The following is a 14,806-nucleotide window of genomic DNA, read 5'->3' as shown; positions in this document are numbered from 1 at the left end:
GTAATTGTAGTTCAAATTTAAAGAATTCTCACTAATAACATTGGAGAAGATTTATCAACAGTGTTGTAAACTTAGACTTTTTTTAATCTGATGCAATTTAGAGCCATAAGTGTCGCCAAAACACAAGATCAGACACACAGAAGGGGCTCCACGCGCTGCCAACTTTCTGTTCCCGGCTGGGTACTGTTTTAGAAATGCGGTATGTGGGATCCACATTTACCTGTGGTTATGCCATAAATGTACAGGTTGGCTCGGTCTCTCCACCTCGTTTACCAGCATGGAAATCGGATTCCATCTGATAAGAAAATCGATGAATCCACTCAACCAATAAAAACGCATCATGACAGAAGAGATGTGGAGCACGTGTCAAAGTCACGACCACTTGAGATATTAACGTAATAAACTACTTCTGGCCCACTGGCCCATTTTCACTGACGTAGGCTCTCGGACAAGCGCTGGATTTACTGAACGGCAGTCAATTTGCTTGGGTTGCCATAATCTGCTGCTTGCTAATTTTGTTTTTACCTAAACTAACCGTCTCCTGGATATATAGGAGACAGTTACTTTGAGTCAGGAGACCAGAGGTTGACCAAGTATGGCGGTCCGAGCATGGACCGTATAAGGTTAGTTTTTCTGGCACGTCTGCTATCAGGTATTTAGGTTAATAGATCACATATACATTACAATCAGTCTTCCTTTTCACATATCCTTGTTTTTTTGTGGAATGATTGTTCTTAAAAAATTGAAAACTTGTGCTAGTTTACTTAGATCAGATTCGCCAATGCAAGTCAATGGCATCGTGGGAGAAAAAAAAAAAAGGGACAAGGATGTTCTCACATGACTGCATGTGTACAGTTTGCATTCTTGTGGTCAGATGCCAACTAGTCTTCTCCTATTTCTCTCAATTCTCTATTTAGAAGCTGGATAAGACTAGTCGGCATGTGATCATAAGCATGCAAGTTTAATGCATGCGGTCACGTGACTGTTCACTCGCATGACGCGTAATGGGAAATTGTGACCATGTGTGATGTGCACACTGGCACACACAGTGACTGGACGTTTTCCTTTTAATACCAGACAACTTCTTTAGGATTGAGAGAGTAAATGTGCGTGTTATTTGATGTATCAATCATAAAATTCAATATCGACCCTTTAACAAGCTTTGCCACATGACTTGGGATAAGAAGTCAAACCAGACAATCTATTTGCAGACACGTGTGTCAGGGTGTTTGCCCCTCATCAGTGCAAAGAATGAAATCTCATTTGGCTGGATGCGAGATCCCTGAGGATCTAAGGGGAAATGTCTTGTGGAGAGTGACATGCTTAAATATGAAAATTGTCTCTTCAGTGAGAAAGAGGACAAGAGCTCTAGTGCCTCCTATTGAAACTAGAAATCCTAATAGTCGATATAGATTCTTTTAATGAGTCTTGCTACGTGACTTAGGATAAAAGCCAAATCAGACTCTATTTGCAGACAAGGATTGAAGTAGGAAACTGATTTGAGGTGCTGTACTTGTAGATCCTGTGCTAGGACAAGCACAGGATTAGACGGAAGGAGGAGAAGACAGACATATTGTGAGCTGTCACCTCTCGCTACTAAATATGTGGACCATTGGCACCGGCAGCACTGCTGAGGATGCTGTGGGGTGGATGACGTTGCGATGATAGCCAGTAGCCGCTGTAAGTCCTGTAAGGGATTGCAGGACTGGTTCGGGGGCACTGGGTCTCCGAAGTTCAATGAACCGGCATTAACTTGAATAACCGGTCTGCGAAATTGGTTGGTCCCTTCCCCGACTTAGCCCTAACTCCAGAGGCAAGCATAAAATCATTGCTGGATGTTAGAGAGCATAGGGCTGGGTTTTGTTTCTCGAGCACAGGGTGTACCCCCTAAGGCAGCCAAGAGCACAGCGTGTACCCCATAAGGCAGCCAAGTGTGAACATGGAGTACATGTTTTCAAGGAAACATGGGGTTCAGCTGATCCCAAGAAACAAGTGATGGAATATGTAAATTTACTCAAGGTGTGGGAAAGAGAAAGCTCAGAAAATGTGAAAGTTACCCACAATATTCCAGGCGGCATAGCCATTGTCTAATAGCCGATTGCGAACTTCTTTATAATGAGAGATGAGGCTCAACAGAAAGGGAGTGAAGAATCCTGAGATTGCAGGAGTTAATAAAAGGGGCAATTTGTGCTGAATTTGGAAAGAAAACAATTGTTCTATTCGTTGTGTTGAGCAATTTACATTGTTCTTTGGTTTCATTGCAAACAGAAAGCTTCTAAATTTTGCGAAGAAACCAAATGTAGATATGAGGTAGGTAGAGGGGTAATTAATGGCTTCAATAGACATCTGGATAATAGTTATTACTCTCACTTGACATTTCCAAATTCATATCTGCCAGGTCCATTGCGGAGCAGACTGCCGGTGATCCATCCCGGGACTGTCCCGGTAATCCTGGTGGGGACGGGCTGCGGCGTCTCTTCCACAGTCTGGAATAACGGTGCGATACTTTCCTTCTGTTCTCCGGTGGAAGCGCACAACTGATTTGTCTCTTTATTAAAGAAATAATTAAGACCTAAAGATGACAAAAAGAAACGTTTATCAGATTTATCTCCCGGTAGCTGATGTAGGATCACGAGAGTGAGCGAAAGCCGGAAGTTTACATCACGGTATTACAACTATATCTCTGTACGGCCCTTACTGTAATGGTTCCCACTAAAAGTAGAAGCAATTCTATATTTTAAGTAAGAGCAGTTTGTGTATTATGATATTTTCTGATGACAACCTTGAAAACTGGAGGTCCGCAGATACATTTTACTTCTTGTGCTTTCTGCATTCATTTTCCATATTCCTCACATCTTATGGAACCTGTTGGACTTTTGTATCCAGCCTCACTTTTCCTTTCCTATCTATCGGCCTCTCTCATGTATCCCCTGTAATATGAAAGCAACAAAAACCATTACTGGTAACTGAATTCTCCTATATAAGGTGCCGCTAGGGCAAAAAAATACAAATTTTCTCATCTTTCTATTCTCTCTTTCTATTTACAAAAATTAAAAAACTGGTGAATTTCACGCACGCAATAACTTAGAAAATGCAGAAAGATAGGCTTTAAAAAAACATTACACAGGACAATTCATTGATTTTTAAACCAGCCGACAATGGTGGTTGTTTGGTTATTATGGATAAGGTAGATTATTGCGTGGAATTAATTCACAGTTGTCCAAAAAAGAAACATATGAACAATTGAAAAGTGACCCTGAATTCCAGATATCCCAAAAATGTATTAGGATAGTGGAGAAATACAGTAAATTGAATGTCATTAATTCTAAGCTCAATATCTTTTTAATTAACAGACATCCAATTACACCTGCGCTTTATGTGTTACCAAAAGTGCATAAGTCATTAGAAAATCCCCCAGGCCGACCAATTGTGTCATCGGTAGATTCAATATTAATCAGATACATCAATTTTTTTTTACAAAAGATTTTTTACACCCCTAACAATATCAGTTGTCATTTCTATTGGATACAACTCATTTTCTCAATGAGGTTAAACAAGTCACTATGGATTTTGACATTATTAGTTACTAGTGATGAGCGAGCACTAAAATGCTCGGGTGCTCGTTGCTCAGGTTGAGCACATTGGAATACTCGGGTGCTCGACCCGAGCAACGAGTCCAATGTAAGTCTATGGGAAACTCGAGCATTTTTCAGGCGGCTCCCCCCGGCGGTCTGCAGAGGGCCTAAAAATTCCCAAAATCGATGGGAACAGTGCTCAAATGACATAGGGACAGCATGGGGAAGACCCCTGGAAGCCTCTCTGACTCCCAGGTCACTGCTGTCAACAATGTTGTCAGAGTATTACGCCACTTTTACGGACTCACAATAAAACATACAAAAACAAAACCAAAATGGATTTTCCTGGGAAATATGTTAAGGAACATCCTTTCCAGGGTAATGACTTGTATATAAGGCAAAATAACCAAAAACAAAAATACTCCTCCACACCTTGGGTTATGTTCACACGTAGCGTTTTTGATGCGTTTTTGCACTTTTGAATTGCTTTCAACCAAGACAAATGCATTCACCAGGAAATGTCATTTTAACATTTTACAACCTTATCTGGCCATGTGGTGTGTGACACATCATCAGACACATGCATACTGTGCTGAAAAGACATGGGAATAGCATGGGGAAGACCTCTGGAAGCATCTCTGACTTCCAGGTCACTGCCTAAAAGTGTGCCTATCATAAGTTATCTTTGGCGCATGCGAAGATGCCTCCCGCCATGCACCTGTCGTTGCAGACTTGCAACAATCACCGTCCTTGTCCCAGCACAGCGTTCAGTTGTCCCTACCCCATTCCTTGGAATGCAAGAGCAAGAATGCAGCCAGTCACCCACCCACCCACAGGCTGCAAAAATATTTTGCCAAATTTTTGACAGCTGCTTGCACTTGAAATGTGGCCTTTTAGGCTCGTGGAGGCGGAAGCTTTTCACAACCTCATGCCGGCGGCAGCCGGGTGTCCATACTCGGTCCCCAGCCGCCACTATATTTCCCGGTATCGCCTCCGCTTTCCACAAACACGGGTCCCACAACATTACCCCTGCCCTCCCCAGTGCACTTACTGGGAAGGACCGCCTAACCACAAACACGTGGACAGGTGAATGTGGCCAGGTGAATGTGGCCAGGGCCGGTACGGAGCCATTCCACAACTTTTTTTGCTGAGAGTTGTATTTAGCTCGGTCAAAGGACTGGCATAGAGGGAAACCCTATCGAGCCTGCATGTCATTTCTCACAGGAAGTCCACTAAAGCTGCTTGCACTTGAAATGTGGCCTGAAAATTACTGCTGGTACTTTTCTGTGGGAATTTGCTTGCCTCCTATCAGCCTGGAATATTTCCAGTAAACTATGGTACGACGCCATGGTATTAGCACTGCTCCCAGTACCAGTAGCGAAGCCATCCCCAATTTCCTTCTCAGGAATTTTATTTGGTAGACTGAGTGGCTGCCCAAATACATTTTCTCACAAAGGAGCTGAAGATAGAGTGGCAGTAGGTCCAAGTTTCTTCAGCCTGTTAGATATTAGAGGGTGAATGGCAGCACATTGGATCAGTGGTTAGCACTGAAGCCTTGCAGCGCTGGGATCCTGGGTTCAAATCCCAGCAAGGACAACATCTGCAAGGACTTTGTATTATCTCCCCGTGTTTGCGTGTGTTTCCTCCTCAGTAAAAAAGCAGCCATAGAGTGTCCGGGAACCTTTCCACACACTTTTCTTAGCAAGGACTGCTTCTCGGCAGGGTTGAACGGTCCCACCAGAGAATCCTCTGGTGTGCCCTGGCTTCTACTTCAGGAGAGTTCATGATAGCGCTAACTTTGCTGCTGCTATGGGGCTCTTGAGCTGGTGAGAAAGGTTAGCCCTCAGAATCAAATCCTCTGGCGGGCACAATGTTTTTCAATCTGAAACAGCTTCTCAGTGGGAGTTATATTTCACCACAGCCATATTCTTTAGCTCGGTGAAAGGACTGGCATAGAGGGAAACCATATCTACCCCGGCTGTCATTTCTCCGTCACCAGGTTTCGCCCATTGTCACACATGACCATGCCTGGCTGTATGTTCAGTGGTGAGAGACACAGATCAGGCTGCTGTGTTACAGCTTTCAACAACTCTGCAGCGCTGGGCGGTTTGTCAATTAAGCATGTTATCTTCAGCACAGCCTGTTGCCGCTTGGCCAAGGCAGTGCTGCAGTGCTGTCAGCTTGTTACTGATGTAGTTATTTCGGAGATGGAGGAGGAGATGCATGAGCTGAACAATGTGATTACATTGAGGTTAAATTGGTGACACTGTTTTTTATACTAAAGAAAGATCCTATTGTTTTGTTTTTTTTACGTTATTTTTTAAGACAAATGCATTCACCGGGAAATGTCATTTTAACATTTTACAACCTTATCTGGCAATGTGGTGTGTGACACTTCATCAGACACATCCTGTTTTATTTATGATGGAGGGACTCTGAAGGTCATAAAGTCTATTTTTATAGGGCCATCAGACGGCCCTTACTATTCTTAAAAGGCCAGCAGTCAGCCCTCGCTATTGTTAGCCATCAGCCGGCTATACTTTGTTGTTCCCATTATTAACAAGTGGGTCTCCTATACTGTTATTGCGTATCCAGTGACTGCAAGGGCTGCCAAAAATTTGGACGCAACCCAATACCTCTTTGAAGAGACATAGAGGAGGGTCTCAGTAAAAAAAATGTTCCCATTATAAAGGAGCGGATGGTAATGCGCATGCTGTGACTGCGAGGGCTGCCAAAATTTGGGAAAAACCCCACTAACAATTTAAACACACATAGAGCAGGGCACCAGTAACGACAAATTCCATTTAGAAAGGAGAGAGTCTGCTGTACAGTTATAGGGTATAATACCTACAAGCAACAACCGGAGTCATCCACTTAAAATCATAAACTTTATTAAATAGACAAAGATACATATAGCACACAATGATTAAAAATACATAGAGGTGTGATCAGAAGGACTCAGATTATAGTCCCTGTAGGGTGGGCAGTAGCACACATTATGCAGCAAGTCATCTAACAATATATTCATATATTTCAGCATATGCACACAATATTATTCCCATTAGTGTTCTTATGTATGCAATATGCTGTTTCTACAGCCACACATAAACTTAGTCCCTGCGTCCAACATAGGAAAAGAGAAAAGACATGCGGCAATTGTATGCATAAAGTTTCATTATAGTGACTTACCCATCACAATGGTGATACTCACACCTGGGGGACACCCTTGAACGCACGTTTCGCATTAGCTTTATCAACAAGGAAGTACTGACCCAATTGTGCTGTGCCGCTTTTTATAGTGAAGCTGTCTAGAGCTAATCACACTTGCGCACGGAAGAAAAAATCCACTTCCAGCATTCACGTAGCGCGCACATCATAGGGAAATCCCTCATTGACGTCACTGACATGCGCACTAAGTATACTGAAGCCGTCACTGGATTCCCCCCGTGGGATCGTGAGGCGCATGCGCTAACTAGTCTCCAGTGCCCAATGCAGTTTACATTATAGGGGGGAAAAAAGCAAGAGGGATGACATCACCTAATTCTATATCAATCTATGGGCATAATCTTAGTAAGATATTCCATGCCATCACAACATTATTACAGTTACTAATAACACTATTTTTAATCAAGACATAATACGGCTGGATTAATGGAAAGATATATATATGATCAAAACACACTTAAAGTGATAGTGACATCAAAATATACTGGAAATCCGAAAACACTACTCCCCTACAAGGAGAATTTCATATAACATGAATATGAATAGTAATAATTAAAAAGTGAAAATAAATAAAAGTGACAGTTATAAACCTTCATAAAAATATAAAATACATGAATGGAAAATATAGTGGCATCCTGCATATACTGTGTCCAAATAAACACTTATTACCGTGTATAATGTGTATACCTTCCTATTTGAAAGGCCTGTGATCCAATATTTATGATTTTAGGCCAAATTCAAAAATGGGGTTTAGTCTTAAACAATGTGAAATAACTCTTAGAAGAAAAAAGGAATACAGAAGAGGAAAATAAATTATGGGGTAAGCGAAGTCCTTATCCAAATACATTAATTCATCTTCATTCATTATAGGACTACGTATTCCCCAATCTATACATATCCATCATTCTGAAATGCATTCCAGTATATTCAAAAAACGGGGGTTCCTCCATCGCCTCAGTTCTTATCATATGGTCCTATAGACATGCTCCACAAGAAAAAGTACTTTACAGGCACAGCTAAAATCAAAACCAAACAGAGACATACTTAATATATAAAATTAAAAACAAATAATAACCACTTCTCACAAAAAAGGAGCAAAACTAAGTTTCTCATTTAATCCTTTCGGGGACATGGTGTCTAAAATAGCAATCCACCTGCACTCCTTCTGTGCTAACGTACGTCTCACATTCTCACCTCTGATACCACAGTGTAGGCGGTCGATGCCTCTAACCTTCAATAGTCGTGGATTACAGCCATGATGGATAAGGAAATGTTTCGGCAAAGTTTTTAAAGTTGATATATCCTCAATTTTTTGTGCATTGAGGATATCACGAACGTGTTCACGGACACGAACACGAAGTTGCCTACTGGTAAGCCCTATATAGATTTTCCGGCAAGGACAAGTAGCATAGTATATGACATGTGTACTAGTACATGAGATGAAATGGACAATGTCAAAGATCTTGCTTCCATCAGCAGATTCAAATTTATTGCTCCTAATGATATTCTTTTCCTTACATGCCACACAGTCATCGCAAGTAAAGCATCCCCATTTCTGTTTGGTATTATTGGGATTTAGGGGATTCTTCACTTTTGCTACATAGTGGCTGTCCACTAATAAATCTTTAAGATTTTTCCCTTTCCTTGACGAAAATAGTGGTGTCTCTGAGAGGTGTAGGGCTAACGAAGGGTCAGTTCTTAATACTGACCAGTGCTTGGAGATGATCTCCTGCATTTTTTTCCACTGACAATTATGAGTAGAGACAAATCTCATCTCATGATTGGATGGTACACTCTTTTTAGATATAAATAAGAGATCTTGTCTTGAAGTTTTTTTAGCCCTCAGATAACCATTTTTTATAATACGATTACTGTATCCCCTAGATTTAAATCTCTCTTTCAAATCATCAGCTTATAACTCGAATCTCTCATTGGTCGAACAAATCTGCCTCATCCTGAGGAATTGACCAACTGGGACCGCCCTGACAGTATGATAGGCATGAGCCGACGACGCATGTAATAATGCATTTACTGCGTTTTTTTTCCTATATACGTCTGTCTGGATCATGCCCATACTGTCAATCTCTAATTGTACATCCAGGAATTCAATTTTACGTTGATGTGCTTTATATGTCAATTTTATATTTAATGAATTGTTGTTTAATTCCTTCATAAAGGATGACAATTCAAGTTCAGTTCCCTGCCATATAAATAAGATGTCATCAATATACCTATGCCAACACTGCACTCGGTCAATGGTCGAGACCCCATCTGTGTGAAAGAGGGATCTCTCCCAAAGGCTGAGAAACAGGGTGGCATAGGATGGGGCGCAGGCTGCCCCCATGGCTGTTCCCCATTTCTGATAAAAGAACCGATCCTTGAATACAAACATATTATGTGAAAGGATGAATCTCAACAATTCTACAATTAATTCACATAGGGGGCCGTCCCAGTTGGAAGTCCCCAGGAAGAAGCGGACAGCATTGATCCCATCCTCATGTGAGATACACGTATAGAGAGATTCAATATCGGCTGTAACCAGCCACATGTCATGCTCCAAGCCGATACCGTCAATCTTAGTTATAATATCAGTGGTATCCCGGACATATGATGGTAGTGTTTCCACCATAGGTCTCAGATAGAATTCAATAAATTTACATACCGGGTCACAAAGTCCGTCAATCCCCGAGACAATGGGTCATCCCGGTGGGTTGACCGGATCTTTGTGGACCTTCGGTAGTAGGTAGAATGTTGGTATTTTGGGATATTCCACCAGTAGTCCATCGAAAATCTTTTTGGTGATTATGCCCTCCTCAAAGGCTTTTTGAAGTATAGCATGTAATTCAATTTTGTGAGAGGAGATGGGACAGTATGGCAACCTTGTGTAGGTGTCCTTAGCATTTAATTGTCGAAAGGCTTCCCTTTCATACTTTGCCACAGGCCAGATTACAACATTTCCCCCCTTGTCCGCCTATTTAATCACATCATCCCACAATCTTATTTCTTTAAGGGCTCTACGTTGACAATAATTTAAATTGTCATTTACCACATACTTGGGTAATTTTTTAAAATCCTCAAGAACCAATTTAGTAAAAATTTCCACTTGTGGACATACGGACAAGGGAGGAAAGGCTGCAGATCTGAGTATAATAGATTTGGGGAACATACCTGATTGATCACCAGATTGTTCCTCCAATAATTCCTCCAGGATTTTTAGGGCTTCCTTTTCTGCCATGGTTGTTAATCCTGTCTCGCATCCAGATTTGTTTTGTAACTTTTTTAAAACTAATTTCCGCGAGAATAAATGGAGATCCTTCATGGCTGTAAAATAATCAAAAGGATTATTAGGTACAAAGGTCAGACCAAGTGGTAAAACCTCACACTGGGCATCAGATAGTGAATGAGAAGACAGATTAATTACCTCTGATAAATTGTTTTTTCTCTTGTTGTGCTCATAATTCTGAGGTGATGGCATTTTCCGTTTAGTGGATTGTTTAGATTTATTATGGTCATAACGTTTGTTAACCATAGTTCTCCAAGTACTGGGGGTCTTTTTAGGGACTGCTCCCTTGTCTGAATCTTCACCAGATGTGATAGATGATACTGACTCAGAACGGGCTCTAAAAGGAGTACGTGATATGGGTTTCCCCTTCCTCCATCTGTATACTTGATTATTCTGCAGGTCAAGGGTATCTCTCTGAAATTTCTTAGTTTTTATATCACAAATCTTATTTTCCCATTTTGTGAAGCTCTCATCCAGTTCAGTATTCAGTTTACTTAATGCCTCAGGGGTCAAATCTTTTTGAAGATTTGATTGTATTAAATCGATCTCCTGTTCCAATTCGACAAGAGTTGCATCATTTAGTTTTATCAATAGTTCCATGAAGCCTCTGGAACAATTACTTGCAAGTTTTTCCCATCCCGTCTTAAACCAAGTAGCATCTATATCAAAGGACGGGAACACTTGGATTCTAAGACCCCGAGTGTAAGGAAAATATTAATATCAGAAAAATGTTCTTCCATATCTGCCTGACGTAGATGTTCACCCCTCTCCCTTATTCCCCTTCTGCTCAGCACAAAAGCCCCAATTAACCCACGCCTGGTAAATAGTTTATGCAAATACGACCAGCCAAGGAGTGTTATAACTTCATTAGGAAGTAAGCATCTCGTCCCTGAAAGACGCAGGAGGTAATTAAAATGCAGACTTGCACTAATTTGCGTGTAACTGTTGAAGCTGCTCCCCGAGCTTCAAAGGGGAATTTGCAGACATGATGACTCCGATATGAATTATGAGATATTATGAGTTCCATACGTCCGGCAATAACGAGACCCAAATGGGTAGTGACCAAATCAGCCCAGGAATGTGTAGGTACTTTTCCGGGGCTGTAACCAAAATCAGGGAGCTGCAGCGCAAAAACACCAGAATGGCAGACTGCAGCTATGCGAAGTGTGATATCAAAATAAGGATAAAATCATAAGGGAAAAAATGGCGTAGTTTGCAAGCTTCTGCGATCAACAAGCGATGAGTTATCGCAGAAGTTAGCGTTTCTAATAAAAATGTACAGGCTGGAGACCGACCCACATGATGTCACCACAAGGGGCGTGTGGCCAGATCTCACCTGAGGTATAAAAGAATCTATGGAGAAGACAGGAGCACTCATTGCCAGGGGGGAATAAGAATTATAAGCAACGGGTCCTGTTCAATAACAGCATATTCCAACCGGAGCGCCCTTCCTCCAACTATATTGAGTCGTCGCAGCGAACTTTACAGTGTAAGTTTCACTTTTTTACCCTGTTTATTTTATGTAACTGCGTATGTATGTTAATGTCCCCTTTGTAACATCCTTGTATATATTTTTCCTAAACACTGCCTCCCTTTTGGATTAAATATAAAATTTAATAGTTCTGTTTCTTTTGTTCTGTAATCGTTCCCTCCCCCGAAGCCATATACGCTACCAAAACGCAGGCGTCCAGCCAGGCCTGTATTATATTTCAAACTCGGCCGGTGGTGGCAGAGAGTATTAATAATTGGGCTATCGTAGAGCTGACAGTGACCCTACGAAGGGCGTTAAACACGGATTCCAGGCTGTGGAACCCAGGGTGTTGAGCCATACGCTCACTGGTCGCTTACCGATACCTACGTAGAGAGTAGTCTGGATAGCGTGCTCGCGACTCCGGACGAAATACGGACAGCGTGACGGCACGGTGAGATATTGTGTGATCTCCCCGGTGTCGTCCTGACTGTGTGTGTTTGGTATCCCCTGACAAATTGGTGGCAGCGGTGGGATATTACAGAACATCAGTGGCTGGATTGAGCAATTATTCCTGTCACTGAAAACTTGCACGGTTCTTGCGAGAATTCTGTGCAGAGTTTTAAGAAATCAGGCTCAGTGTTTTAATATTTTTTCATCTGGGACATTACTATACGTGTAGTAGTTGCATCTCCTCCCTTCTCTTGTTTTTCTGTCCTATCTTTTATTTGGCAATAATGGCTACACGTGGAGAGAACTGGTATCACCAGCAGGTGAAGACCACTATCATCGCCCTCTGTGAGTTGAGGCAGATTGACCCCACGGGCAAAACCAAGGTCCAAATGATTGCTGAACTGCTGCAAGGTGATGCAGAGCCCGTCCGACAACAGAGCCCTGATGATGGGGCGGCCAGCCAAGGCACTGCTGCAGGGGTCCCACCTGTGATTGCCAGCCATACCCGCAACCAGGGTAGTGTTGACCCCCACCTGCAGATGGCCTTGGAGCAGCTCGACGCAGACGATCGTGACGGACGACTGCAGCTGATCCTGAAATTCCAGGAGCGAGCAGAGCAACAGGCCAAAGCAGACCGAGAAGAGCGCCAGGCACAAGCTGACCGAGAGGCTGCTGAGCACCAGGCCCAAGCTGACCGAGAGGCTGAGAGAGCTGAGTGACAAGCTGACCGAGAGGCTGCTGAGCGACAAGCTGACCGACAACACCAGCTGGAGCTAGCCCGGATCCCGACGGAGTCATCCTCGTCGCAGACCCGTGAGTCCAACAGCACCAACTGTTTTAAACCCCATCCTGAGCACTTCCCTGTGATGGAAAAGGATGGGGACTTGGACACATTTCTGCCAGGCTTTGAAAAGCCCTGCAGGCAGTATCAGCTGCCCACGGACCAGTGGGCAAGATATTTAACTCTAGGGCTCCGAGGAAAAGCCTTGGAGGTGTTCGCTTCCCTCCCTCGAGAACAAGATGGAGACTATGAGGCCGTCAAGCAGGCCCTGATAAAAAAGTACCAGCTGACTCCGGAGGTTTACCGGAAAAAGTTCAGAGCCCTCCAACGTGGACCACATGACACCTACAGTGAAGTGGTAGACGGGCTCAGAACCAACTTTGAGCAGTGGATCCGAGGACTGTCAGTCACCACCTTCGAGGACCTGTAGGATCTGATGGTGAAGGACCAGTTTCTTCATCTTTGCCCAGTGGAAGTGAGACAGTTTGTGCTGGACCGGGAGCCAAAGGAAGCCACCAAAGCAGCCCAGATCGCGGATACCTATGAGGCCAACCGCACACCAGAGGTGCGGAAGTCAGCCGCCGCCAGCTGGAAGGGGGGTAAGCCGACAACTGCCCCCAGTGTTCCAGCCAGTCGGCCCTCAGTGTGTCCTGCCCCATCTTTTAGCACCCGGCCTGCATTTGACTCCCGTAAGTGCTATACCTGTGACAAGACTGGTCACATCAGCCTCACCTGCCCGCAGAGGCAGAAGAAGAACCCCACACCTAAGGCCCAGGGGCCTGCTGAAGCAGCAGTTCTTTTTGTGGGTGGGGTGGTTGGGGGGGTCTGTGACAATTTGCAATCAGTCACCGTGGGTGATAAAGTCACTATGGGACTCAAGAATACCGGAGCCGAACGGACCCTCATCCACCCTGAGTTGGTGTCCCCTGAAGATCTTATCCCTAGGAAAACCCTGACTGTCACCGGGATTGGGGGTGTTCGCCGTCCTTTGCCTATGGCCCGGGTTTTCCTAGACTGGGGTGCGGGAGGGGGTTGCGGGAAGTGGGGGTGTCAGAGAACCTCCCGACCAATGTTTTATTGGGGACTGATCTGGGACGGTTGATTGCCCAATATGTTCCTGACAACCCTCCCAGATCTGATATGTCATATAATGCCACTGTCGATGACGTCTGTGATGAGAATGCCAGTGATATGAACACTAATGTGATGTATAATGATGATATGTATTGTGGTAACGGAGTGCTCAGCCACATCGCCCGGCAAGGTGATGTTGCTGAGGACCCCCAAGATGGAGCCAGCATGAGTGCTGAGGGCGATGGGAGCAGGCCCGGGAACCTTGAAGCCAGTGGTCCCGTGCCGCCGCCCAGTGTCACAACAGACTGTGACTTGGCCGGTAGGAGCTGCCCCATGACTGGCACGGCTCCTGAGGTATTGGGGGATGGTGGGGAGGTGGTGCCTCCAGCCTGTCAGGCTGATGGTAAGAGTTTGTTGTCCTCCGAGAAGACGGCCTGCACGGCTCCTGAGGTATTGGGGGATGGTGGGGAGGTGGTGCCTTCAGCCTGTCAGGCTGATGGTAAGAGTTTGTTGTCCTCCGGGAAGACGGCCTACATAGCCGCTGTCACCCGGAGTATGAGTACCCAGAACGCACGCGATGCGCTGCCTTCTGGGCCCTCATCCCATGGTGGGACAACAGAACTGGCTGTGGACCCAGAGCCGGTCACAGACGGTTCCAGTAAGGTTGGGGCCCTAACGTCGCTTCTGGCTACCTCCAGCCAGGAGTTCCAGGCGGCTCTGCGCACAGATGTCAGCCTAGAGGCATTAAGGGACCTCGCGGAGAAGCCCATCTCCGAATCCGATAAGGAAAGGGTATTCTGGGATAAGGGGAGGTTGTACCGAGAAACGGTCCCCTGTAACCCCCAACAGGAGTGTATGAGGGAGAGACAGTTGGTCGTGCCCTATCAGTTTAGGGAGGAGTTGTTGCGGGTTGCCCATGAGATTCCTCTAGCTGGACACTTGGGGGG

At 44.3% G+C, this 14,806-nt stretch overlaps 1 protein-coding gene and 1 pseudogene across 12 annotated transcripts in view; one reads left to right on the top strand and one right to left on the bottom strand.

Moving 5' to 3' along the window:
- Window positions 1-14,806, bottom strand: part of LOC141172709 (carotenoid-cleaving dioxygenase, mitochondrial-like) — a 74,604-nt gene that overhangs the window by 30,272 nt on the left and 29,526 nt on the right. For 6 of the 12 annotated variants that reach the window (XM_073657166.1, XM_073657157.1, XM_073657165.1 and 3 more), the window contains 2 exons: window positions 9,969-10,121; window positions 2,371-2,572 (listed from right to left, as the gene is read on the bottom strand). In XM_073657166.1, the coding sequence (XP_073513267.1) occupies window positions 2,371-2,572; window positions 9,969-10,121 (355 nt within the window). Of the gene's footprint in view, window positions 1-2,370; window positions 2,573-2,782; window positions 2,931-9,968; window positions 10,122-14,806 lie in introns of all 12 variants that reach the window. The other 6 variants (XM_073657161.1, XM_073657167.1, XM_073657163.1 and 3 more) reach the window with 3 other exon arrangements.
- Window positions 10,306-13,887, top strand: LOC141172889 (uncharacterized; annotated as a pseudogene).

The sequence above is a fragment of the Phyllobates terribilis genome, unplaced genomic scaffold, assembly GCF_046119375.1.
Source record: "Phyllobates terribilis strain yellow unplaced genomic scaffold, ASM4611937v1 Scaffold_12__6_contigs__length_324123572, whole genome shotgun sequence".
Taxonomy (NCBI): domain Eukaryota; kingdom Metazoa; phylum Chordata; class Amphibia; order Anura; family Dendrobatidae; genus Phyllobates; species Phyllobates terribilis.
Note: the sequence above shows the minus strand (reverse complement) of the source record. Positions and strands in the feature narration are given on the sequence as shown.